Genomic DNA, 26,553 nt, shown 5'->3' on the forward strand with positions numbered 1-26,553 from the left:
GGCCGCCCCCCCGCTCCGCCGGGCCCGTGCCGGGTCAGGGGGCGCCGGGCCTGGGGCAGTCTCCGCGGCCCGCGCTGAGCTCCCCCCGACCGCCGCTTCCGGGCCGCACGCGTCACGACGGCGGCGTGCGCGGTCACGTGGGCGGGCTCGGCGCTCGGCCCGCCTGGCCGGCTCGGGGCTCGGCTGGCTCAGTCTGGCGCGGGCGGCCGAGGGGCCCGGAGCGGCGCGGCGGGAGCGCGGCGGGGGCGCGCGGGCCCGGGCGGCAGCGGCGCGGGGCGGGGGGGGGGGAGCCCGGCCGGGCCGTGAGGGCGCGGCGGAGCCTGGCGGCGGCGGAGCGGCCTGGGGGCTCCCCCCGGCGTGCGCGGGCCGAGCGGGCCGGGCCGGCGGCCGCGGCGAGGCTATGATGCGCCCGCTGCGGGGCTCCGCACCCCCGTGTGTCCCCCAGGCAGCTCCGGCCCGCGGCTGAGAACCCCCCACCGGCGGTGAGTGCGGGCGGCGGGGCGCGGGGACGGAAGGGCAGGGCCGGGCCGGCCGGGCCGGGGACGCCTCAGCGCCCGCGCGGCGGAGGCCCGGCCCCCCCTCGCTCCGGCGGGACTCGGCGGGGCGGCGCTGCGGGCTGGGCACCCGCCGGGGCGGGGGGGCCGCGCCGGGGCACGAGGGGGCCGCGCGGGGCCTGGCCCTCGCGCCGCGCCGGGCAAGCAGGCTGGCGGCGCGGGCCCGGCCCTAGAGCTCGAGCCGCGGTGCTCCAGGCCGGGCCGGGCCGTTGCGTTGCTATGCGCTGCTCTCGCCCTCGGCGAGCCTGGCGCGGGGCTCCCGCCCGTCCTGCTGTGGCAACGCTGGGGGGCACAGGCCCGGGGGCGGCGGGCAGGGAGAGCCAGGGGAATTCCCTCTGCGCTTCGGCACTTCCGTGCTGTCTCCCGTCCTTCAGCACCGTTTTCCCGTCTCGTGCCGGATTTCCTTGGCCTTCAGCAAGCCAGATACAGAGCGGCCTGCTGCCGGTGCCATGGGCAGCAAGGCCAGCCGCAGCCGTTCTGCCAGGGAGCCTTGCTCCGTGGGTGCCCGTGGGATTCGCCGTTCAAAAGGTTGCCTTCCTGGGCGGCAGGCACCACACGGTGCTTAGAAAAATACTTGTCATTCTGGTTTTTGTGCGATGGAAGATCCCATCCCGCGACAGCCTGCTGCTGCTAAGCAGTCCTAATGCGTTCTATCTCTCCCTTTTCAGGTATGGCCTCACAGCTGCAGGTGTTCTCCCCTCCGTCAGTATCCTCGAGTGCCTTCTGCAGTGCCAAGAAACTAAAAGTGGAGCCCTCTGTCTGGGATGTTTCAGGACAGAGCAGTAGTGACAAGTATTATACCCACAGCAAAAACCTCCCAGCAGCTCAAGGGCAAGCAAGCTCCTCTCATCAGGTAGCCAGTTTCAGCATCCCTGCTTACGATCAGAACCTCCTTCTCCCTGCTCCTTCAGTTGAGCACATTGTGGTTACAGCAGCTGACAGCACAGGCAGCAGCGCCACAGCTTCCTTCCAGAACAGCCAAACCCTAACGCATAGGAGCAACGTTTCTTTACTGGAACCATACCAAAAATGTGGATTAAAAAGGAAAAGTGAAGAGGTCGACAGCAACGGTAGTGTGCAGATAATTGAGGAACATCCACCTCTCATGCTGCAAAACAGACCTGCGGTGGGTGCTGCGGCCACAACCACCACGGTAACCACTAAAAGCAGCAGTTCCAGTGGTGAAGGAGATTATCAGCTGGTCCAGCATGAGATCCTGTGCTCTATGACAAACAGCTACGAGGTCTTGGAATTCCTGGGCCGAGGGACGTTTGGGCAGGTGGCGAAATGCTGGAAACGTAGCACGAAGGAGATTGTAGCCATCAAAATCCTAAAAAACCATCCTTCCTATGCTAGGCAGGGCCAGATAGAGGTGAGCATCCTCTCTCGGTTGAGCAGTGAGAATGCTGACGAATATAACTTTGTTCGCTCCTATGAGTGCTTTCAACACAAGAATCATACATGCCTTGTATTTGAGATGCTAGAACAGAACTTATATGATTTCTTAAAGCAAAATAAGTTCAGTCCGTTGCCCCTGAAATACATCCGGCCAATTCTGCAGCAAGTGGCCACTGCCTTGATGAAGTTAAAGAGCTTAGGTCTGATACATGCTGATTTGAAACCAGAGAACATCATGTTGGTGGATCCTGCAAGACAGCCCTACAGAGTGAAGGTGATAGACTTTGGTTCAGCCAGCCACGTGTCTAAAGCAGTGTGCTCCACTTACTTGCAGTCACGCTATTACAGGTAAGTGCTGACAGTGCGCTCACTTTCATACGCTGTGCAAGCAAAGTAAAGCTGATACTGATGAGGTGCTAGGGGTTTGCTTCCACAAAAGTTTAACTCTTCTGCCGTTAGGTCTAATCCCAGTTGAGGGGGAGGAAATGATCAGCCTGTCCACTGTCCAGCATGTTTCCTGGAGATTTCTTCTGAAATTTGTATGTAAATAAATAGAACTTCTGCTCTGTGAGTGTGACATAATATGCAGTCCCATACCTACCTTTTGTCCCAGATTAGTGCAGGAAGCTGATTTTACCCTGTCACTAGTTTGTGACGATGTGTGAAGTAGTAGACTGGCGAAGTAGTATGCTGGTAATTAAGTAGTACGTTTTGGATTGTTTGCCATGACCTGAAACTAGTTCATTAGCCATGATCATTTCAAAGGGAGAGAAGTCAAAGGCATGCCAGTTTCTTTTTGTCTTGTTTCTTCTGGTCCCATCTTTTTCCAAACCTGCGTTCTTCATGAACGCATGACTTCCTATGTCAACCCTTGATAAGTCAAGCTTTCATGAGACCTGTAGCTCTTTTAAAACAGCAATGAGCTAGATCTCTGCTTCCGTTAGCAAAATGTAGAAGTGGCTTCTAGCCTACTCCTGTCTAAGAATTAAAAATAAACTGTGGGCAAAAATGTTAAAAAGTCAAGAAACTGTGTAGCTAAAGAAAGCCGTGCTTTTTCTTTCACTTATTCTTCCAGCTTCGTTCTGTTAATAGTGTGTATTTCAATATAAGTAGCAGTAGACTTCAATAAATGGATGCAGAAGGAACTTCTGGCATTAAAGGAACATGAAAAAGGCTGTGCTGTGTTGTCAGGGTTGCTTTCAGTGGAATGTGAGCTCACTCGACGCAAAACTTAACTAGTATCTAGTCCTTCCAGCTGGGAGACAGAGGACTTGAGACACTCCACCCCACCCTGTGTGTCTGCCCTGTTTGATGTCTTTCACGTCTTCCTAGCTTCAGTTTAAAGCCGTGGCTTGTAGGCTCGTTCTGTTTGTTCCTCATACTCCCTGTATCCCTCTCCCCTTCGTTTTGGGGTTGGGTTTTTTTTTTTTACTCCTCAACACAAGAGTATCAGCTGTCTGTGCCATTTCTTTCATGCGATACAGACTTTTCTTAATCCATTCCTCTTAATCTTCACTCAACTTGTTGGTACTAGTCTTTCCAATTCCAAACTATTGATCCTTGTTTTTTTGTAATGCAGTTGTCTTCTGTGTGCTGTAGTTCTGTCAAAATGCTCACTGTCTAAAACACATTATCAGTTTTGTTGTTGCATTGAAAGAGGTGACCACTGATCACGAATCTGCTCTATCTGACTTGCCACACATGATCAAAAGAGTTTGGGGAGGCATATAGTGCTTTCCAGTTTCTGGTATTGCAAAAACCAGATTTGGCTGAGGCAGAAGCAGCAAGGGATGATTAGTATCTTAAAGGGGCTGCTTGGAAGGAAGCTGTCTGCTTCATCTTTGTGTATGGCGCTGAACTCCAAGCCACTTCCGCCTCCCTGACGCAGGGTGACTGACACTGCCAGAAAGGCAAATAACCTGAGATTAAACAGCATTTAAGACTGTCTGCTTGACTGAAGTTAAAGAATGCTGTGATGTGGAAATCTAATATTTAGTGATATGTAATTAGTTTAATAGCGATGATTACTAAAATGCATAGTCTAGGAACTTATGGAGATAGTGTAGAAACCAGCTTGTTGTGGGAGAACTTGATTATTTAACCATATTCACATTAAATTAGTGTTCAGATGAGTTCCATGTTGTAAATTTTTTTTTCATTGCTGTTTTTTATTAAACAGCATAGACCAATTCTTCATTCAGTTCTCTGTCAGCTATTAGAAATAGACTTCTTCTTCTGTGTTCACTTTTTTGTTTTTAATACCTGTTGCTGGCACTTTTGTTACCTCTGTCTCCTGTGGAGACATCTAAACCCTCCAAACTCAGGTGCTGTAAGGTGAATATTCTGATATATATATATATATATATATAAAAAAAAATATGTACAAGCACACCCCCACACCCTGAAGGGAAAAAACCCTTCCTTAATTAATTATGCTTAGTGCTGCTGGAGGTCATCTTGTCCAACAGCCCTGCTCGCTCCAGGTTCTGACTGTACTGGCAGCTGGATGGCTTGCATTGGTCGCAATGTGTGGTTCCTGCAGTACCGTCCAGTTGGGATGTAGTATTGGGTTTGTCCAGGCAAATGTGTTCAGGGCTGAGGCAGGTTCCCTCTCTCTGCAGGTGTTACTGCTGCCTCTGCCCTGTAACCCTGGTCAAGAGGGGCAGTTTTACTGCTGGAATATGGTTGACTTAAAGCACAGGTAGAAGTTCCTGTGAAGAATTCTTTGACTCTGAAGCCAGGCATGGACTAGGAGTAGACTAACTCTGGGAGTCATGCTTCTATGCAGTGACTAGTTTCTGTGGCAGTCCTGAGATCTATTAGCAGTAATTCCTGACCTGAAAACTAGAGTATGTGCTGGCTATGTCAGGTGTGGAAGGGTTTGGATGCTTTTGTCCTCCTTGGGGAGGATAAGCAATAGAAGTAAGCAGACAGCTTGCAGAAATGAAAGATCCCTGTGAAGACCGATCCCCCTGCTCTTCAGAGAATGAGGTTTACTTGTGTCCTATGTCATGTAAGTAGAGCCATCATGTGAGTCTTACTCAGATCCCTACCTCCCGATGTTTCCTGTGGGTCAGTGTAGAGGCGCCTAGCAAACTGAAGCCGAAGGACTGAACAGGCTGAGGGAGCCTGCAGAGTGCAGTAGTATTTCTTAGGTCTGCTTTGGGCTACATGACCTACTTCTGCCCCAGTCGTGTTGGCCTGGGAAGCAGCAGTGTGTGCTGCCAAATCTAACTCTGCTTGCTAATCCAGCTCTGAGTGGTGATCGTGTTATTCTCTGCATTGCTGGTTGTACAAGCTTCATATTACTCTCGTTCTTCACAAGGGGGAGGGCTGAAGACCCAGGTGTAAGCATGGTGTGTTTTGAAATGCTGAAAGTCAGTCTTGACTTTTTCTGTAGCTGCTGTGAGTCTTCTCTCTTCTGAGAGTGCTGGAGCATATTTGCCAGCTTTGGAAGTTAGAGTTTGGCAGGCATGTGTGCAAAGAATGAATGTTGTTGATTTTTATTTCAAAGAGCTTAAGATTGTAAAATCACTTTAATCCCCTACAGACCAGCTATGAAAGTGACCTCTGCCTGTTGTCCTGTTTCAGCTCGCATCTCGTAAGGCCACTGATTACAGTGGTGTAAAAGGGGGTGAGAGAGATTCTGATTTACCAGCTCTGTCCTGCAATCAAAATGAAATCAGGTGGCTTGTGAGAAATTAGTTTATTTAGTTTCAGGGAATAAAATGCAGAGTTCAACTTGCTGTCATTTTGGTATTGAAGTACCTAAGTCTATTCCAGTATGTAGGTAAAGACCAACAAACCGTCACATCCAGCTTTTGTTGCCACTGACTTCTCTTCCCATTGAAATCAGTGGGATTTTTTTAATGCACATGTGAAGAGCTAGCATGCTCTGCTTACTCCACAAACCACTTGTATATTAGTTTGTTTGCCAGACCAAACAGAGAAAACTTGTGTGCAGTGTTCCTTATATGACAAGTTTGGGGCCGATCCTATCTAAATTGGAAATACCTGCATAAGTAGGATAATCAGGAGAATCAATACAGTTGACAATGGCTAGAAAACTGATGGCACACAGGGTTCTGAAAATCCTGTGTGAATGACTACATCATGCTTGCTCTGCTTGTGAAGGCCAAAGTACTAGAGAAGTGGGTTCCTCTTGTCTGCAGCTATTGGCCTATAGAAAGTTGGATCTATTCTAGTGTAGTTCTTTAAAATAGAAATGTTTAGGAGGACATTCAGCATTCAAATATTGGATACCTATCATACTTGCATAATAATTTTATATTTTCATGTATGCGAAATCATTGCAAAATTGGCTGCTGCCAGGGATAGACAAACAAGAAGGCAGAAACAGGCCAGTGTCAGGTAGCGCAAGGGTTGGAATGTATTAGCTTAGATAATCTATTATTCTGATTACTGAAGCTATATCAGGGCTCTGTTTTTGAGGGGCTCAGACATAACTGAAGGTCCTCTGTGCTTTAAAGCTGAACAATAGAGAATAGGTATGACCGCTGCAGCAACAGGCTGGTTCAGCTATCTATCTTTTTGATAGATCTTGTGCTTTCTCAGGGGCACTGTGCCTGGGCAACTGGGATGAATGCATTTGTTTTGGAGACTGGCTAATGGTAGTTGTGTAGTCACCTAAAACAAAAGCTGAATCTATGTCACCACGACACAAAGGGTGATTAATTGGAGAGTCACTTCTTGCCATGTACGAGCCAGCTGGGAGGTATGTTCAGGCTGAACAGTGGAGGAAGGTGAGTGTCTGTTGGTGGAGATCTGTTGGTACCTGTACATTATACAAGCCCTGGGTATTTCTTTTAGAGTTTTGTAGAAAGGTCAGAACTGGTTTCGGAGCCTTTTTTAAATTGAAATATCCACACCACAACGCAAGAAATGTCATGCAGGTCCTGGGGCATGCTACAGGAGTCACAACCAGAAAATAGATAGCCTGGAGTTTAGGACTTTTCTGTCTTCCTTTGCGCTTGTGTTAGTTATGCATGAAGAAGATCAAGGTTTTTGAGTTTCCTGTACTTTCCGGAGTAAAATCCCACACCATCTCACATGGTTTTTGCAGCACTTCGGTTTTATGCTCTATGCAAATATATGACCAGAATTTAGCCTGACAGAAGGGCATTGGTTTGTTTCAGAACTGTGTGTAGGTGAAGAGTTGTACTAAACCATCCTTTTGTGTTCTGAGTCAGTTTCGGACAGAAATCTCCCTGAAATTCCACCTGGTTGCAGAAGCAAACCCTGCTTGGAGTTTGAGTTTTTTTCATCATCTTCTTGTAAAGGCTAGGCCAGACAGGTAAATTTTGCATTAGGTGTGGTTCAGTGCACAGAAACCTGTAACACAACCTTACAAAGCAGTCACAGTCTCCAGCTGTGTTCTCTCCATCCATTTCAAACTCAAACCTCTCCAAACAAACCCTGAGTGAAAACCTAAGCAGCTCTCTGAAGGGTTCCTTTTTCTGGCTCTGCAGATGCTGTTCTTTTCCACACGAGAATAGGCAGTCTTCTGCAGCTGGTTACCTGTGATCTTGAGGCCTTCCGAGAAGAGTCTGAGCGCCATTTCCCAGAACTTTTCTTCCCAATTCTGTTAGGGTAGGTTGTGTGCCATCTCAGGGACGCCTCACACCATACATGCTGTCAGGTGTAATTAAACTGGGTACTGAAGGAGTCACTTCATCTTACAGCTGCATAAAGGCCGCCTAGGAGTTGGAGGGCACCATGTCAATAAAGCGAATCCAGCCGTGCTGCTAAGTGATAAAAAGATTGGGATCTGTTAGGCCACTTGAGGAAACATCTTCTGCTTTAAAGTGAATCACTTCATTTCACATGGATTTACTTGTGCTTGAAGGAGAGGAGGAGGGACATTATCCAGAGTGATTTATGGGAAAGAGCTGCGTGCTTTCAGAGTTGGATGTTTTTACTTTTTCTTTCTTTTTTTTTTTTTTTTTTTTTCTTCTTCCCAACAGAGCTCCTGAAATCATACTGGGTTTACCATTCTGTGAAGCTATTGACATGTGGTCACTGGGCTGTGTGATAGCGGAGCTGTTTCTAGGCTGGCCTCTGTATCCGGGAGCATCTGAGTACGATCAGGTGAGAGTATGGGGCAGATGTGGGGATGTTCATATGAAACCACACTGATCTGTCTTTGGACCCTCTGAACCCAGTGTATCCTACATCAAATTTCATCTAGTACAAATCACTGTTATCTGTCATCTTAAGTTCATTTTCTCTCGGAGATATTCGCATTGCCTGTCTCTGTTGTACAGGAGAGCGTGGAGTTCTCTGTGTTTTAACTTCAGTTGAAGGTAGTTATCCAATATAGAGAGTCAATTTATGGTTAACCCCTGGCTTCCAAGCCCAAAAGCTGTTGAAATACCTTCTTGTCAAAACAGAAGTGAGGTGTGTGCCCTGACTTGAAACGCTCTCTGTAATTTTACTATGAGGGCAGTTTTTCCGTGTGGAGACAGCGTGAGCCTACACTAATGTTAGACAGTAATGGCCTCTTAATACCTACAGCAGCCCTCATTTTTAACGCAAAGTGTGAGCCCCAAGCTGTCCCTGAAATACAAGGGCAAGAGTCCGAAAAGACTTCTTGAACTAATTAGTTCTTTCCGTGGATACTTTAGCGTTATTACCTGGGCTAGTCAGTTGCCTATAAAAGGGCAAAAAGTCTATATAAGAGTTTTTTTGAGGGTAACTTTTCCACTGTGTTTTTTATGGTGTTATCTTGTTACAGTGCTTGGTATACTTTTCCTTGTGTGATAAAATACACAAAAACTTACTAAGTTTGAAAACTTACGTTTTCCCAGCACTGTAAATTTCCAAAAGAAACACAGTGATACCTTAATGAGCAAAATAAGTTAGAAAATAACTGAGGTACAGCATGGCGGTTTCCTTGCACACTGACTTGTGTAATTCTGAGAACCTTATCTAGTCATGTAGGTGGGTGGGGAGGAGGTGCTTTTTCCATTGCTTAATAGGATTTTGCAGTCCTTTGTGATGCAGCGTGAGGTGTGACTTCATGTGGTTGACTTTGATATCTGAATTGCCCTCAAAAACTGGGGATGACTTGCTTTCATGTTTTCTGAGATTCTGCAGCAGCAAGTAAAAGCTCAGGCAGGTCTTCTGAGAGGACCTCTCCAGGAATGGGTTTATGGGTTGGGATGGGATTTACAGTTACTTTTGAAACACCCTTTGGCTGTAAAATAAGAGTTACGTCTCACAAAAATAGCAGAACTTTTACCTGAACTCTTGTGTAGATACAAAAAATACTCACTTGCAGACACTCAGATTCGCACTGGCATAATTGAAAAGTGAGTCAATAAATTCATACGGATCACAAGCTGTAACAGTGAGTTAAGTGCCCTGCAATGTTCATCTGTTTCGCCACAGTGGCATAGCAGGAGTTTTGCAAATAAGAAATGTGACATGCTAAAGGACCTATAACTGTTAATTCCAACAAAACCTAGTTACCTTAACACTGTGTTTCCAGTCCTCATTTTATAAATCAGACTTAACAGGTTTTTTCCTTAAACTTTGAAAGTAGACCTCTTTAAAGTCATGAATGTCACATTTCTCACCATACATCTTAAGAGCAAATAGCGTTAGCAGTTGGGCAGTATTTGGAATATTTTAAAGAGCTTATTATTGTGCTTTTTCATAACTTGCTCTTTTCTTTCCTTTTGAGCATACCTTTTTATTTGTTAGCTCTTTACCAGTGTTTTGTTGATACCATCACAACTATTCAGGTGCATTTTCCGAAATTCCAAGCCACTTTTTTGTTACATGTGAAGTACATGAAATGTTACTGGGAATATAAGAACCTGATTGTACTGTAGGTTTGGCCTTGCTTTCTTGGTCAGCGAGAGCTTCACCATGACATTATTCTTAAATCATGTACCTAGAGTACATGTAGCCAGCCACAGCAATGTTGTTTGGATACTTACATGTTTAATTACAGATACGTACATGGTGGTATTTTTCTCCTAAAATATGTACTACTTAGACTGTTGGTGTTACTTTATCCACATATCAAAAGCTTACAGGCTGCTCACATACACTTGTACAAATAATATTTCTGTAACATAAGAAAGATGTATTTAAAACCTAAAATTTCTGCAGATAATATGATTGAAAAAGTTAGGTGTCTTTATAAATGCTTGAGATAGCTGAAAGTGCAAAATTAAAGGGACTATCTGGGCGTTCTTTATTTACGTGTTATTTCCTATTTGCTGTGAACAAACCTGGCTGATAATTACTCCATTAGCTATGAGTTCTTTATATTGGGAGTCCTCATTCTTTTTAATTTTCTTTCCTAGATCCGTTATATTTCACAAACTCAAGGCCTTCCAGCAGAGTATCTTCTCAGTGCAGGAACGAAAACAAGCAGGTTTTTTAACAGAGATCCAAATTTGGGATACCCACTTTGGAGGCTAAAGGTTTGTCTTGTCTTTTTAATTCTCAGTTCTCTTTTGTTCATTGAGGGCTTCACGTAAATTCACACCTAGTTTTAGTGTTCTGTGAAAACATTCTGAGTGAAGACTGGATGTGAAATGCCATTCAAATATAGCTGATTTGTGTATTTCATTTCAGAACCTGTACAGACCTCCTGGTACTCATCTTAACAATAGCAGCTGTGCATGATAGTACCAGCAAAGAGTGGGTGTTAAAGTAATTGAGATAATGGTTACTTATTACGGCCTGCTCAGTCTTGGTGAAGTGTGTCATCTCCTGACAATACAAAAAGTAAAACGGGGAGTATTTCATGATAGTCTGTGTTAGTTTAACAGAAATTTATTTATGTATTGGCAGAGGACAGGAAAGAGTCAGATATACACTTGATTTGCCTTTAAATCTGAGCAGCAGAAGGAAGGGGATTTTGCCTTTCTTCCTCTTTTGTAAAAGAGGGGTTTAAAATATTTATAGCCTCTTTTCCTAAATCAGAAATCTTCAGTTCTTCTGGCTACTGCACTACCTAACGAAGCCTTGAAATTAAGTCATCCTGCTGTTAATTTAGCTTTGTGATGAATGATCTTTCCAGCTGAGGAAATGAGAAGCCATGGGTGTTTTGGTTTGGCCTACTGGCGCTTGATTTGTTTTAAAGAGGCGAAAGATCACCTGGCTCAACTCTTTCTTGCTGATTTTTCTTTATCAGTATGTGATACCTTTGTATTAACAACTGCTTTCTTTTATAGACCCCAGAAGAGCATGAGTTGGAGACAGGAATAAAATCAAAAGAGGCTCGGAAATATATATTCAACTGTTTGGATGATATGGCGCAGGTGTGTGGAAATCTTGTAACACACGGATAACTATCATATTAATTACATACATTATTTGGGATCCCTAAAAGAGGCTCCTGTGCTTCAGTAGTCCTCTTCTGCATGCTGTTGAGAGCACTGATACGGGTTTTCCATGGAGCCAATTTGCATCAGAAATCACTGTATTAAAGACCATCAAAATTTTAATTATGAAGCTGTTAAGAAATTTTCTGTTTTTTCTTAGGTGTTGATCTGGTAGATGCAACAAGTGTGCGTAGCCTGTTGTCACTAGAGGTAGCTGAGTAGTAGGAGCAGTAGCTGAACACCTTCAGATGTGTTTACAGGATTGGGCTTCTTACTGGACTTTGGAAATGTTGACAGGAACTACAGATCGTTCTGTTTTTTTCATTCTGTTTTCAGAAGTAAAATGAAGGAATATCTGATTGTTTGAAATATCATGAGGCCTTGAGTCTTGAAATATGTTGGTCTTAATTTTCTGTTGCTTTTATAGCTGTTACCACTTTTCGTCTGTGCAGAGAATATAGAATCTTGCCACTCTGATTTGCCAGCCCCTTATAGCCCCACACAGAAAATAAGGGCATATTGCCTGGCAGTGGAGAGTGAAGCCTGGTTGGTATCTATTGAACAGACCAAGTGAGAAATCAGTGTGCAAGTTTGACTGTCTTTCATAGAATGGGCAAGGGAAAGATTGTGTTTTAGCGTTGTAGTGTCTGAAATTAAGCTGGCTAAGAAACAGAAGTGCTCAATAAATATTTCTGCATGATGTGAAATTACTGAATTGTTATGTAGCGATTAATTTTATGTTTGTGTGAACTACTCTCACTTTATTTTCAAGGTGAATATGTCTACAGACTTAGAAGGGACTGACATGTTGGCAGAGAAGGCTGACCGAAGGGAATATATTGATTTGTTGAAGAAAATGTTGACAATTGATGCAGATAAGAGAATTACTCCACTGAAGACTTTGAACCATCCTTTTGTTACAATGACACACCTACTGGATTTCCCACACAGTAATCAGTAGGCTTCCTTAGATTTCTTATTTTGTTTCAGGATTGGCTTACTGGAAACACGACATTGCACTTTTCTGCTTTCTGTCAATGCTGTTTTCTGCAGTTTCTGGCTGATCTGAAAATAGTGATGGCATGTATAAGCAAAGGAATGTTCATAAGCTTCCTTTTCGTGTTTTAGGACATCCTTTGTTGGTTTAAAAAAAGCCAAAACCTAAACGTAAAGGCATGTGCACAAAGATGGGAATCTGTTCTGTCTCTGTTGTACTGGTTTTACATATCTGATATTTTCCTTCTGTCATTGTCTTTCAGTGTGAAATCTTGCTTTCAAAATATGGAGATCTGCAAGCGAAGAGTTAACATGTATGATACAGTGAATCAGATTAAAAGCCCATTCATGACTCATGTTGCTCCTAATACAAGCACAAATCTGACGATGAGCTTTAACAACCAGCTCAATACAGTACACAATCAGGTATAGCATCTTTTAGCTATTTTATACTAGTCAAAGAAACAGAGTCATCTTAATTTTGTTCCATCAGACCAAATCCTGTTCTGCAAAACCACTGTATTTAAATTACTCCCCAGGATTTATAGTCTTGTCTTGAAATTCAGTTCTTCAAAACTTAGGCCAAGGCAGTCTCTTTACTTCACCTAATCATATTTGCCTATCAGTTGAGGAACATAAGTAAAGTTTCTGCAATTTCTGTTTTTTCTGACAGAACCTAATAACAGGTTCTGTTTTTACCTGAAACATTTTCCTGGTGCTTACTTCATAGTATGATACTGATGGTTCCTGTTGTTTTATAACAAGTAATCTGATTTTTTTTCTTTTTTGTTTTTCTTTTTTCCCTCCTAGGCCAGTGTATTGGCTTCCAATTCTACTGCTGCTGCTACTCTTTCCCTGGCAAACTCAGACGTCTCGCTGCTAAACTACCAGTCTGCTCTGTATCCATCATCTGCAGCACCAGTTGCAGGAGTGACACAACAGAGTGTTTCCTTGCAGCCTGGAACCACCCAGATCTGCACGCAGACTGACCCATTCCAGCAAACCTTCATTGTTTGTCCCCCTGCTTTTCAAAGTAAGCGGAAAAAGCCTTTGTGTGATACTGTGGTTTCTATTAGGTAGAAAAGAGAAGTTGTAATTTGCACTAAATTGAGAAAGTGCAGAAGACCACTCTGTCCTCTTGCATCAGATGTAAGTGCAGAATCAGGTCAGACGTGTGTAGACACTTGGGTCTCTTCCAGATCATGCTTGAACAGGTGACAGTATCTTGCCTGCCTAGGTTGCAGTCTTGGTCTGGTTGCCCAACCAGTTTTTCCCCCCAAACTGAACACAACAGCATTCCACAGAAAGCAGTGAACAGAGGAGCCAGACCTATCTGAAAATAAGAAAGTCTCATGCTGTGTTTTGTACGTCAGGAGTGAATGTCTGGTCTTTGAGTCTCGGTTCACAGGCACTGATACAGCTGTGTAGTTTGTTTGCAGCACGTCTTCACAGCTTGCAAAAAAAAAAAAAAAAGTGAGATTAGCACAAGCATGGGTCTGTTAATCCTGAAAGTTCCCTGTTTATGCTTATATCTGGATTGTGTTGATATGTACGGTTATGGATGAAGTGGAACTGGTAGTATAAGGTTTGAACTTTGAACATAGTCTGAAGCCACACAGAATTAGATGTCTGTGTTATCTGTATTTCTGGAAACATGACTATGGACTTCAACAGAGCCAAGCTTTTGAGGACTGTCCATCATTGCCCTTTGGCATACTGGGACTTCAGAAGTACTTACTTCAGCTGGTGTTTTATTAGTACGCTTTGGACAAAGGGAACAGCTTTTCTTTCTCTTCATCTGACCCTGTCTTCTGCCCTTACCTGGTACAAATTTGATTTTGGAAAGAAACTAGGGAAAAAAAGAAAAAAGAATAATAAAGCAGCTTAGCAGTGATGTATTTTTGTCCTCCACAGCTGGACTTCAGGCAACTACAAAGCATTCTGGGTTCCCAGTAAGGATGGAGAATGCTGTCCCAATTGTACCACAGGCACCTGCAGCACAGCCACTGCAGATCCAGTCTGGAGTTCTCACGCAGGTAAAGAAAACAAAAAAACAAAAACAAACAAAAAACCAAAAACAAACAAAAAACCCCCAAACACCCATAGAATTAACTGCAACTCCTACCACCATCCTGGAGAACCTGACTGCCCCTCTGATGCTGGGGTGAGTGCAATTTCATTTAACTCTGAAACGTTAAATGCACATCACTTCTAAGACAGCATTTTTTTGTTTTGTTTTTTCTGTAATATTTGAAGTCTGAACTATTTTATGTTATGTCCCTCCCTGCTTTTAGGAGTTTTATTTAATAACGGGAATAAATATGTAGTTTGCTGCTGCTAAAAACAGGCTGTATTTTCTCACAGGTGTACACTGCCTTGTAGGTAGTGGTGTACGGTTTTGCCTACATGTTAAAAATACGGCAGCAAATTTTAGAAGAAATAATTTCTGTAAGAAGTGAGAACCCAGTGGACAGAAGTGGCAACACAGATTACTCATGTTAAAATTCCATCTTTAAATTAATGAAATTATTTCTGAATTCTTAATTAGTTACATTACTAGTGTGAATTGATGCAAAGTGATGACATAATTATTTCTGTTGTTTGCAGTTTAAACTATACGTGATAGCAAAATTCATAAATCGTTCTAAAAAATTATTTTGTAAATAGTAGTAGTATGTCGTAAAGTAAAACAATTTTTATTTCCAATTAGTAATGCTTTAGTATGTAGCCAGTTCCCAGTGAGCCACAGGTTTTATTCACTGAAAATTTGTAAATGCTTTTATAATTAAGTACACTTTATTTATTTGGATAGTTTTAGTTTCTGCTGACATTAACACACATTTTATTAGTGCAGTATATTGTACTTACTGACATACTTGTAGAGGAGTAATTTTTAGATTGTTTGGTCTAAATAATTTTGGTGGCATTCTGTGATCTGGTTTGTTTAGCATAATTATACAGGTAATGGTATCCAAAAAGCAGAATACTTGAAGGAGGCTGACAGGAATCAAAAACCTGCTTTTCCTGAGAGTGCAAATTGTACACTAAGAATCTAGTTTTAATTGGACATTTGATGGACTAATATATGTCTTGATAGTTTCATCACAGGTAACTTTGTGCTTTGATGATACAAAAGACCTACCGTGCCTTCTAGTAAATCCCGTAGTTTATCTTTTTCCAAGAGTACTGTGTGTGAGTTTGGAGGTACAACAGTAAATGCTGCATCCTGCTAGGGGTGCAGTCTGTGTTAACAGTTAGCGCAGCATATGTAGTGTAACTTGCTGGGACCAAGTCAAGTATCAATAGCTGAACACTATCTCGTTTTTACTTTTTAAATGTGTCATCGGAGAGATCCTGTTCCCAAATTCCCTGTTCTTCATGTTCCCCTCAGGGACATGTAAGTGCTTAGAGGAACGTGCCCGGAGGGTCTGGGTATTTCTGGTTTCACTGCATTCATTGCAATTCTGGAGTCTGCTCAAGCACCATAGAATGCCAGTGAGGTGAAACCTTTTCTGGCCCTATTGCTGAACCCACTTACCTGCATCAGTACGTGTGTTTCACTCACTGCCTGATCTACATTTCAGGGAAGCTGTACACCACTAATGGTAGCAACTCTTCATCCTCAAGTAGCCACCATCACGCCGCAGTATGCGGTCCCCTTTACTCTGAACTGCGCAGCCGGCCGGCCAGCGCTAGTAGAACAGACGGCAGCAGTACTGGTAATTGCCTCCCTTGATTGTGTTCACTAACTGAGTTTTTGTTTTAACTTAGACTTGCAGAGGGCATGGAAGCATGTGCCATCTTGTGGCTGTGTTCTTGCTACATCTTAATGTCTTGTTGTTTTCCTCCCCAACATTGCTGAAGCACTGTCTGACTCTGACGTTTAGTGTGGCTCTGTAAAGAATCCAGATCCATTGACTATTACTTTTTACTAGCCTAGTATTAAAAAGCTCTTCTAAGTGATACTGTAGAAGAGTTGTAATTGTTCTTGTTCTTTGCTTACTATCCTATCTTTGCTTTTTGATTGTTGAATGCAAAGGAATCAGTCTTTAGCTTGACTCTGCTACAGGTACCTGGATGGCCAGAATTTGAACCACTTGGCAAGTTAGCAGTATGTTTTGTTTTTCAACACGTGTAAAGCTGCTTTGCATGTAGAAATGTTTCAGGTCGTTAAGCCCAGGCTAAAATCTCTAATGATAGCAAATTCTTTAATGTATTGCTTTAGCAGTCGATTTCTCTTAACCTCTGTTGAACACTGACAATAATTTTCTGGCCTTTTATTATTTATAGCAAATCGCAGGTAGCTTACTTCATCCAGATAAAGATACTGTTCTTCACAGATACTTTCAGTTCATATGTATTTCTTGGTTGAAATTAAAGGTGAGCTCTAGTATCCAAATTGGCAATAGCTAGCTGTTAGGCTATTTGGAACAATTTTTAAAAAGTATGGGGGAAGGGAATTAAAACACACCTTTAAGAAATGTATGTTTTCAAAATTGTCCTCTTCTGTATTCATTTGGCACCTGCATCAGAACAACTTTGCAGGTGCCACAAAGAAGTCATTGTGAAACTCCAGAATCAGATCAGTGAAGCTTATGAAAACATTGCAGTGCACGGTTACGTGCTGGTATCCTCACATGTCTTTCAAAGCACATTCCATTATGTGAACCATGTTGTTTCTTGTGGCTTTAAAGTCGTAGTTTGAGTGTCATTTTCTTCCAAGAGGGAGACCTCTGCTGAAGTGGAGTTTGCTCAAGTCATACCTGTACGGAAATTAAAACCCACTTGTTTGGATTCTTCTGAACCAAGTTAACTGCTTCTGGTTTTGAGGATGGGAAGGCAGGAGAGTGGGGTTCTCCTGGGTGTATCAGCCCAGCGATGCATCTCCTTTCCTCCTTTTGAATTTTGATTGCTGAAAGGCTGCAATCTGGGCTCTGAAAACGGCAAGGGGTGACTGTAGCAGAGCTTGGGACACAAGCGAGTTGTTAGTGATGTTGTCAAAAGTGTATTTGGGCTTTTGATTCAACAGGCAAATTCTGTTCTGCGTGTGTGCAGTGGACTTGTCGTTCAACTCCGCTGTACAGCAGTGGAGATCAGAGCCAGCTGTCTCCAGACTATGAGCCTGGATTCTGAGTTTCTCTGGAGGACTTACTGTTTCTGTTTGGATTCTGGGAGCCTTTGGAGTGAATTTGCTCACCTTTAGTGCTTCCGACACTTCTCCCTTGCTGCTTCCCCTGAGTTTGCATTAGCCATTTGCTAAGCTTTGCATATTTTTGTCCTTCCTCTGTCAAAACAGTTCGTCGCTTGGAAGGCCCGATTTCTGCCTCTCATTGGGAATTTATATCTTGCTGTATTAAACTCTCTGCTTTGTCTTGTGCAGGTGTTGGCTTTTGGAAAGACGCATGGTGTGACTTTTAACATGTTTCTCTTTTTTTTTCTTCTTTTTTTTTTTTTTAATATTATTATTCCGCTTATGTTGGCAGAGGTTTTAGCAGCTCTCTGCTTTGGAGGCTTCTTGTTTGGAACTGGCATTTGTAATAAGTGGATCTGTTACTTGCAGAAATATTTTATTTAAAACAGCAGGTGTTTATGGTTTTGCAGTTTAAACTGCAAGAAAGAGTGGCATGTATTTTCAAAATCATAGAAATATTGTACTGCCAAATTTATTTTGGTTTTGGTTTTTTTCCAGAGAAAACCTGTGTTTTGTCAATTTGGACAGGAACATTAATAATATTAATGAATTAAAAATATCTTCACATATCTCCCTTGTAACTAAATGTTTCTCTTAGTGTGGTTTTTCTTAAATACTTTAGTTGAGGTAGGGTGAATTTCCACAACAGTAACACTGTCTCAGCTCTCTCAATATGAGCCCTTTAAGCCAGAAAAACAGAAAGGACCAAATTGGCTTCCTATTTTGGAATCCTTCAGCAGAGCAGTGTGCATAAACTTACATGCCAAAACAGTCCTGAACACTCATGCTGCGTCTGGCCTTGCAGTATCTGGCTGCATTGTGCAGTACAGTATTAACACTCTTCTCCTCAGGTAACATCTGTGATACAGAAGGTTAGTGAAGTGTCAGGGGAAGCTTGTATCTCTGGTTTTCTTGTTGTGTTGCTGTACTGAGACCTTTTGAGAAAGTGCAATGATGTGCTGTTATCTCTGCAAGCTAACAATCTACACAAGTGCATTTGTTGCTTGGAACAAATCTCTTTTCACCTGTAGGAACTGAAATCTAGTGAATCTGTGTATCTGTTTGTTGTTTTGCAGCAGGCCTGGCCTGGGGGAACCCAGCAGATACTGCTTCCTTCTACCTGGCAGCAGCTCCCAGGGGTTGCTTTGCACAACTCCGTTCAGCCAGCGACTGTGATTCCAGAGACGATCAGCGGCAGCCAGCAATTAGCTGACTGGAGGTAGGGATTGCACAGGGTCCAGCTCTGTGCTGAATGGAAATACGTGCCACTGCAGTACTGCCTGCAATGTACAAAATTTCTCCCTTCCCTTCAGATTCACGCAGTGCTCGGTGCAGCTTGCAGTTCCTGCAGTGTAGCCATGGGATTTGGGTCTTTTTCTTTCTGTTTTTCTGCTCCAGGAATGCACATTCCCATGGAAATCAGTATAGCACTCTCATGCAGCAGCCATCACTACTGACCAACCACGTGACATTAGCTACAGCGCAGCCTCTGAATGTTGGAGTTGCTCATGTTGTTAGGCAGCAGCAGAGCAGCAATGTTCCAGCAAAGAAGAACAAGCAGCCAGTACCAAGCGCTGCCAAGTAAGGCTTCCTTTCCCGGTCCTAGAAAGGCTGTGGGTGTGTTTGTGGAGGTTTTATTTATGGTGTGAAAAACTGATCTTCTGATCACGGTGGCGTTGTCTGTGTAGCTTTTTTATGTGCTGCAGTTGCTTTTAAAGATATCTCGGAAAAAGTCTTCACACTGTAATCACTGATACAAGCAATGCTAATTTTGGTGAGAGTATAGGGGACGTGGTTGACCAAGTGCTTTACTGTACTGGTCAAAGGCGGGGTTTGCACATTCAGGGTGTGTTGGTGCCATACCAATAGAAGTGACAGAACTGACAGCTGTCGAACAAGGGGTGGCAGGTTTCTGGCAGTGTTCAGATGAATCAGTCCCATTCAGAGCATCACTGAGTGCATTGCTCTCTTCTGGGATGTGTTCTGCAGCATTCTCCTGTATGAGTGTCTGTGCTGAGGTTCTTTCTATGTATTTCAAGATGTTTCTTCTCATACATGTGCTCCAGCCTGCTGGAGCCTGGCTGTTCCTAATGCTGGTGCTGGTTTGTCCCAGCCTGCTGACACAAAACTGAATACTGCTTTGGTTTTCCGTCAGGCCCAGTTCAACTCTAGAGACCATGCCCTCTCAAGTTTACTCGCTCATTGGGAGCAGTCCTTTGCGCTCCACCTCCTCCTCTTCTAACGTGCTCGTCCCAGTGCAGGAACAGCACCAGCCCATTGTGATCCCAGACACTCCAAGCCCACCTGTCAGCGTCATCACCATTCGCAGCGACACTGATGAGGAAGAGGACAGCAAATACAAACCTGCCAGGTAGGAAGATCATTTCAGCAGCCAGTCCTGATTTGTCCTGAGCTCAACCCAAGTGTCAAGGAGAGTGGAGAACACTACATGCAAAGCCCTGGCTAGGCTAAGAAGCACTGCGTAAGACAGAAAATTCTGCATTATGTCTGCAGTTTGTGTCTCTAGTTAATCAGAATTTCATCTGCTATGGAGGGGAGGGTATGAGATCCTAGAGGGAGAACCCCTGTATCTTGTGGGAAAAGCTAGAATGTTTTTGCGTTTTGTTTTGGTTTTTTTCCCCCTGCAGTTTGGGTATGAAGCAGAGATCCAATGTCATCAGCTACGTTACTGTTAATGACTCCCCTGATTCCGACTCCTCCCTGAACAGCCCCTATGCCACAGACCCACTTTCCTCTCTCGGGAGTACAGGCGGTGCCCTGGAGCTGCCGAGTAGAGGAGCATCTGACAGCTCCAGCTCTCGGACTATCATTGTGCCGCCACTGAAAACACAGCTCAATGACTGCATTGTAGCTACCCAGGCTTCAGGTAGGCGTGCTCTCGTAGGTTGCTGTGCTCAGTAGTTTTTGCTAAGGCTCAGGTGCTGTCTTGTCCCTGACAGCTTTGTTCTCACAGTTTTGGACTGTCTGCAGTGGGTCTTCAGCAGCTTTAGGTTTCACAGCTGCTGTTCTGAGACTGCAAGCCTTGGTCTGTTTTCAGTTTCATTGATAGATTTACCTTTCCTCTATGTTTGGCTGCATTTAGAAAGATCTGTAAAAATTCACAATGATTCTTGTACAATCAGATTTTAAATCATAATTGAAGAAAAGGCCCTGCTACGGAAATAGCCCCTGTACATTCCTTGGTTACCTAAGCTGGTTATCATAGTGCACGGTGTGTGAGAGGGGAGCATGGGCTAAGCTTTTGAAATCTTTCAGGCATCCTGAGCAGCACCAGTAAGACCAAGCCAGTGGCCTCTGTGAGCGGGCAGTCATCAGGATGCTGTATAACACCTACTGGGTACCGCTCACATCGCGTGGTCACAAGCGGTGTGCAGCCTCTCAATCTCAGCCAGGTAAGTGCTGCATGGCTTTTGCTGACCTTTGAACATGATGCTTTAGAATTGCTTTAGAAACATCATGCTGTACGGCAGGGAGAATGACTTGATTGCAAGAGGATTGTTAGCTGCTACCTCATTAATTCTTTGAAGCCAATTCTGTCCTTTGGCTGTGCAGGGTAGGGTAACCTCCACAGGGAGTATATGCGAAGTTTCTCAACTTCATAACAAATTCTTTGTTTCTGTACCAGAGGGCAGGAGAAGGAAGCATGGTTATGTCCGTATTCTTTAGTTGTGCTCCTAGTCATACCTGTCTTGCAGCGAGGCCTTCTTGATACTTGGGTGGGAAAGCGACACCAGGATCCAGCTGCTGAATTAGAGTAGCACTGAAGGCACTCAACAGTATGAGGAGATTCTTCTCTTCCTTACCTTCCTTTACCTTCTCATAAAGGCCTGACCAGGAGGTTAAGGCTGGACCTTGTCTCTCAAACTAAACAGTTAGCACCTGTCTTCCCTTGAAACTTTCAGAGATTGGTTTCACTTCAATTTGCGTTGCAACTCTTGATCATTGGGTCAAGCTGCAGTAGCCTTTCAGAAGAGAGGAAGCATTAACACCTCCAGTTAATTTCTGGCATGGGGACAAGACAGGCTTTGTTGTGCTGAAGTGGGGCAGCCCTGCTGCCACTCTCACTGAGGTGCAGAACAGATGTGTGAGGAGTTCAAGGGCTAGGTCGGTCAGTCTTCAGATCTGCAGACACTTGGACTGTGGTACCCCGGGTGTGGCAGTTTGATCCCATTGTAGAGGAGAAGTGTAACCTTTGCCTCAGCAGAACTGCAGTAACCCTTCCCAAATTTACGTGAGGGTTTCAGAGAGCTGGGAAGGGAGGATTTCTAGGAGTGTCAGTCCTGCAGCTACATGGAGGTGCTGATCGGAAGGCTCTGACTGACCCTTCCTTGCTCACCTCCTGTCCCCTGCACTTTTCCCTGAGGATAGCCACTAACCTTCTTTACTTCTTCTCCCTGCAGAACCAGCAAACAACAGTGCTGGCCTCACAGGAGAGAAGTGGAAATGCTGTCCCACGTAGGCAGCAAGCTTATGTGGCCCCCCTCACATCAACTATTTCTCAGGCTCCCTACACGTTTCAGCACAGCAGCCCAGTGCATCCCCACCTGGCAGCAGCAACGGCAAACGCACACCTGTCCAGCCAGCCACATATGTACACTTATGCTCCAACCACTGCTGCAACACTGGGCTCCACCACCTCCATCGCCCACCTCTTCTCTCCTCAGGGCTCTTCGCGGCACACCACGTACGCTGCCCACCCTAGCACACTTGTCCACCAGGTCCCTGTGAGTGTTGGTCCAAGTCTGCTGACTTCTGCAAATGTTCCACCTGCCCAGTACCAACACCAGTTTGCTCCCCAGTCCTATATTGGTGCTTCCAGAGGATCTGCTATTTACACTGGATATCCGCTGAGCCCTACAAAGATCAACCAGTACTCGTACTTGTAGTTCCCAGTAAAGCACTGTCCTGCAATAGGCCTGAGAGATTGGAGAAGGATTTCAGGTGAACCTTTACCTGGTAATGACTGTCTGGTTTTTGTTTCTCCCTGATGTGGTTGTATGTTATTCAAAAAAGTCTCTAGTGCGTTCAGTCACTGAGCAGCGTGCTTTGTTACCAGTATGAGGGTCACTAATTAAGTTTTTTTAAATTTTACTTACTTTTTATAGATGCTTTTAAAAAGTTCATGGTCACATTTATTTAAAATTGTTATGTTGTGCTAATCAAAAGAGGAAAGGAAATCAGCATCTTGGAAGACAGATCCTGATGACTTTTTTAACTTGTATAACTTAAACAGACTAGCAGATTATATTTAGCAGCTTGCACAAATCCATGTTGCCACTAAAAATGTAATGCATGTTTATCTCGTTATGTTGCTGGGGCAGTTTTAAAATCTATTTTAACATTTTTTTCTCTAACTTACTTTGTCTCTTAACAAATTGCTGGTTCTGCAAAAGCCATTACATCTCCATATATGTTACTGTCAAAGGTTTTTTTGTTTACTCCTCTGCTTTGTTTAAGGACTGGTAGAGGCAGCAGCCTCATACTGGCAGCATCACATATTCAGGAGTCTGTGTAAACCTTGAAATCTGTTGTCTTTTCTTGAAAATTCTGTATCTCCATAACACAGTTGACCTGTTATTGTATTCATTGCAGAACTCTTCTAAGTTTTTTAAACTGTATTCAAGGTTTTACTGTGTAACAGAACTCAGCAGCTTTGTCAGGATGCTGTGGTCTTCAGTTGGGAATGAATAGTGCAGCATTGATCTAAAATTTGGTTTCTGCAAATTATTAGATGCTGGCCCTATAACGGAGCTGGATTCCTTCACAGAAGCACAGGGCTTTTCTTTGTTCTGTTTTTCTTAATATTTTTCTTCACATGATTTGTTTAGGAGGGAGTTGAATTTGAAATACAATGAAACATCACTGTATTGATGTGTACAGCCTTTTATACTCCTGTGAGCGTATCCTCCTGGATATGTCAACAGCTACTTTAAAGCGCTCTTATTAAGACTTGTATACAGTACACGCATGTAGGAATCGAAAAAAAAAAAAAAAAAAAGGAAGAAAGAAAAAGAAAAAAGGAAAAAAAATCCAGATTTTAAAGTTTATTACTGAATTTAAAACTATTTTAGAGGTTTTGTATTGGTGGTGTTTTAATATTTTACATAAAACGAAATATGTACATATTGATTAGAAAAATATAACAAGCAAAACTTCCTGCTAACCCCAAACGTTCTGTCTTTGTAATCAAAATGTGTAGTGATTATACTTGAACTCTGTACTTAGTGTTTGTCTAAATCTTAAACGTTCCTGGGGATGGAGTTGATGTATCCTTTGTATTTAAACCAAAATGAATTGATTCATGTTGGAATGTATGTGATATAATGCAATGGTTAGAGCTCATCACTGTAGCACTGAGAGAGGAGTAGAGCTTCATGAGAGGAAAGGATACCTTCTGATTTGTTTTGCACAGGTATGTGTGATGAAGAGTTGTTTGGTGTGTCCCCTTATTGTAGTGCCTTAAATGATGATGTAGTGTGACTAGAGTTTACAGTGAGCTTGCCTTATGAGGGACCAGCAAGCCCCCGTCGAATTGAAGCAATTCACTAAGCTTACCACAGCAAGAACAGCAGTATGTTGCATAGGTGCATTGTTCTCAGTTTTAATGCTATCATAAAAAGCTACATTTTTGTTCGGAGTGAAGCGATGTTTCCTTAAAGCTTTTCCTTGAAATGGCACATGTACTGTTAGATGTCTGTCAGTGCATTTCGAATAAGGTAGTGCTGGGAATGCATTGGAATGTTTAGTCTCATATTGCAGAAGTGATTAAATATGTGCAATCACTTTTTATTAGGTAGTATGGCGTTACCTTCCCCCACGTTAATAGCAGACATTTCTTGTAAAATATTGCTAGCTTGGTGATAGAATATTTATACCAAAGAGAGCCTGCTGTAAAGCACATAATACCATTAAAAAGTTTTGTAATGCTACTGCTAATGTGGAGTTGTTGGGAAGGTTTGTCAGCTCTAGCCCTAGTTAGTGTTCAGAGGAAATACTCATTTTGGATAATCGGTGTGGTTTTTAAACTACACTTTGTTTTCTTGGGTCCCTTGTACTAGGAATTATTTCTCATCTTCAGTACGTAGGTTAAGTATCTTGTCCAAATGGGTGATAAACTGGCTTGAGCGGTCATATTACTGCAGCAATAAGAGGTTTTGGTAACCTTGAATCCCAGTTTATGTTCTGTCCCAGTGGAAAAGAGGCCAGTTCTCTGACCAGTATGTGACAAGAAGCGCAAAAGTAATTTCTGAAATTCCACATTATTGATAGAAGAAAGTCTGGTCTGACCCAAAATTGATGAACTGTTAAAGGTTTGGCAACTCTTTCGATAGAGGGATCAAGGACTTTGGAACTGGACAGTAGCATTAGCGACGTCATTGTTCAGTGTATTTTTAGTCAGAGCACTTCTGTAAATGTGCGGATAACCAGCCGATCTTGCTATGCCACATCTTTGGTGTAAACGATGATATCTGTTGCTGTAGGCACTTTCTTACTTTTCTCTGTATTACATTGCTTGTGTTCAGTACTTGCCTTGAGATACCTCTTGGGTACAGAGTTGTGCCTTTCCATCAAAGGCAAAATAAGCTCCCATTCCTGTGTTTTGGGAAAACATTCCCTGTTTCACAAATAGTAAAGTGTTTTCCATGAAGTCCTAACAGGAAAAAAAGACCTCTAGCAGAATCTACTAGTAATTCTGAGAAGAGCTTGCCCACCTCCCCCCCCCCAAAAAAAAAAAAAAAAAAAAAGCAGGTTAAAATGACCATTTAGGGTCCCTATTACATAATTAAACAGTCAAGTGTGCGCACAAAGCACGTTGTCATCTCTTCCACTGTCCAAGTTTCCAAAAGTATTGGTACAGGGAGGACGAGATGGAAACGGCATAAGTAAAATGAAACATACTCCATTCAAAACAGGTTGTTGATTACCCTGAAATTCCTCTGTGATGCGCAGCAGAAGCCAAGCGAACACCACCCCGTCCCAGCAGGGCCAGGTCTTACCACAGTGCTGGCTCCGCAGGTGTGGTGGGTCCCGGGCTGGCCCCAGTATGTGCTGCCCAGTCTAAGTGTCCGGTAGTCTGCTCTAAGGAGATAGATCCCTTCTTCCCTCCAATATCCAGCCTTCAAATTCGGCTAACGAATTAACTGTCGTCATCAGAGCCACTACACCTATTCTGTAAAGAAATGTGCCATCTTTGGATAGAAATTGGAGTCCTTTTATTTTAAAACTAGTTTGGGATTCACCTTTTGAATACTTAATGAGTGTGGTCCCATCTAGACTTGTCTGCGTGATTCTTGAACTAAGTCAGTTGTTCCTCTTACCTGACCTGTGTTCGCAGCTATGATAGCCGCTGCAGAGGCAACTGCCGAGGCTTTCCTGCGTAGCACCTAGTTGATGGATGCAGCAATTTACCTCTGACTGAGCAATTTCTTTTAGTACACAAGACTAAATTGCTTCTAAATGACAGGATTGGCACAGCCCTGCTTTCTTTTTTTTATTTAAACTTCTGAATGGTGCCGCATGTCCACATGGTTGTTTGTTGCTAAACTTTATATAATGTGTGATTTCAGATTCAGCTTGAAATATATCTATCTCACTACATGTAGCAGTACATTATATGTAATGTTAGTATTTCTGCTTGAATCCTTGATATTGCAATGGAATTCCTACTTTATTAAATGTATTTGATATGCTAGTTACTGTGTAAAATTTAACTTTCTTTTATGGTTGTGCTCTTCCTTTTTACAAGCCGCTAGATACAGGTAGTTTCTGACAATTACTGATCTATGTTTGTATTGCTGATGTACTTAGGGGGTATGTAAAAATCATTTTAACAAAAGAAATAGATATTTAAAAATTTAATACTAACTATATGGGAAAAGGGTCCATTGTGAAAACATAGTTTATCTTTGGATTCAATGTTTGTCTTTGGTTTTACAAAGTAGCTTGTATTTTAAGTATTTTCTACATAATATGGTAAAAATGTAGAACAATTGCAATGCATCAATAAAAAGGGTTAATTTTCTGTACTCTA

General features: G+C 43.2%; 1 protein-coding gene across 2 annotated transcripts; it reads left to right on the forward strand.

The window, feature by feature from the left end:
* The first annotated feature begins 224 nt into the window (after nucleotides 1-224).
* Nucleotides 225-26,553, forward strand: HIPK1 (homeodomain interacting protein kinase 1). 2 transcript variants are annotated; one of them, XM_080367814.1, is made up of 16 exons: nucleotides 225-482; nucleotides 1,223-2,300; nucleotides 7,937-8,060; nucleotides 10,289-10,408; nucleotides 11,165-11,251; nucleotides 12,087-12,271; nucleotides 12,574-12,736; nucleotides 13,121-13,343; nucleotides 14,225-14,346; nucleotides 15,895-16,029; nucleotides 18,581-18,720; nucleotides 18,900-19,082; nucleotides 19,657-19,872; nucleotides 20,150-20,388; nucleotides 20,778-20,914; nucleotides 21,923-26,553. In XM_080367814.1, the coding sequence occupies exons 2-16, from the start codon at nucleotides 1,225-1,227 to the stop codon at nucleotides 22,406-22,408; spliced, it is 3,636 nt and encodes a 1,211-aa protein (XP_080223940.1). In that variant the 5' UTR covers nucleotides 225-482; nucleotides 1,223-1,224; the 3' UTR covers nucleotides 22,409-26,553. The 2 variants fall into 2 exon arrangements, with proteins under 2 accessions (XP_080223940.1, XP_080223939.1); XM_080367813.1 differs by having other exon boundaries at nucleotides 227-482; nucleotides 18,578-18,720.

This window comes from Falco punctatus, assembly GCF_963210335.1.
Source record: "Falco punctatus genome assembly, chromosome: 17".
Taxonomy (NCBI): domain Eukaryota; kingdom Metazoa; phylum Chordata; class Aves; order Falconiformes; family Falconidae; genus Falco; species Falco punctatus.